At 29.5% G+C, this 1,266-nt stretch overlaps 1 protein-coding gene across 1 annotated transcript in view; it reads right to left on the bottom strand.

The window, feature by feature from the left end:
• Nucleotides 1-547: 547 nt before the first annotated feature.
• The window catches only part of LOC107013137 (phenylalanine ammonia-lyase-like), a 7,989-nt gene continuing 7,270 nt past the window's right edge, over nt 548-1,266 (bottom strand). The window contains exon 3 of the mRNA XM_015213126.2: nt 548-612. Coding sequence (XP_015068612.2) covers nt 548-612 — 65 coding nt within the window. The remainder of the gene's footprint in view (nt 613-1,266) is intronic.

Genomic DNA, 1,266 nt, shown 5'->3' with positions numbered 1-1,266 from the left:
AACTCTCTTCTTCTTCCACCTCTTTCTATTCAGTTTAATTTGTTGCTTCTCCTTCATCCTTTCAGCTGTATGATGAGTTAATCTTTCTAATAGGATGTACAACTTTAGTTTGTGAATGTTATTCCCAATTTGCAGGTTCAACTATTTATGCACAGAAATTGTAGCGACTTAAGCTCACAAGTGCACTCTTGTTGCTGCCCAAAACAAATTATTTATCATCATTATAAAGTTGAAATAAGGCTTTCTTATTCCCGCTTTAATAATGAAATTTGCGGTAACAAATGAAGACAAATTATTATTTTTTATTTTATAATAGTAAGAGATAAAGATAAAAAAAATCCATACAATTTTCATCCATTAAAATAAAATTGTATTTGTTGCAATAAAATCTATATATAAATATATATTTCTATGATGTAGACTTTTCAGATTCTTCTTCTTGTCCTCACAATCTAAGCTTTTATTTTATGTTAAGTAAATTTATAATTTGATGAAGTAGGATTTTATTATGACTTTCTTTTTTGGGTGTAATGTATAAATTGAATGATCAATAACGTGTTTTTAGAGATTTTAGCATCATATTATAGTCACACCAAGCAACTCCAAAATCACCTAAGAATATCACAAACATGATAAAAATTAATGACAAAGAAATGAATTTCATTAATGGAATCAGAATTAACCGTCACACCCCGAGCCTACACATCCTGGATGTGCATTGAGCGAACCCTTGACCTGACTTACTTAACTCAGCGAAAGAATTAACTCAATAATAAGAAAGAATCATTCTTGCAAGAATAACTTAAAATAAAATGTCTTGGCCAAAATGACACTAAGTCTCAAAAATAGAATATTTGTAATGCAAAATAAAGAGAGACTCAAATCTGACCTATCTATGAAGCCTCTATAATACCAAATGAATGTTGGGACAAATCCCACAACATTTTGTAAATGAAAAGACTGAAAAACAATAATAAAAAGTCCTCTGGAATGTAAAGAGGCTCATCAATGACTCTGAGTGCTCAAATTGGATCAATGAGGCACTGGATGTTGATCATGGTTACATGCTTCTACATCATAAGACGATGCAGACCAACTGGCATCAATATATAAAATGTAAGAGTATACGAATTGGAATGCTAAACAACAACTTAAGCTCGAAAAAGGATAAGAAGAAACACTAATCTTGACTTTTCTCAACTCATGAAATACTGAACTTAATATATATATATATATATATATATATATATATATATATTGTATAAT

Source organism: Solanum pennellii, chromosome 3, assembly GCF_001406875.1.
Source record: "Solanum pennellii chromosome 3, SPENNV200".
Lineage (NCBI taxonomy): Eukaryota > Viridiplantae > Streptophyta > Magnoliopsida > Solanales > Solanaceae > Solanum > Solanum pennellii.
This window is presented reverse-complemented; position numbering and strand designations above follow the sequence as displayed.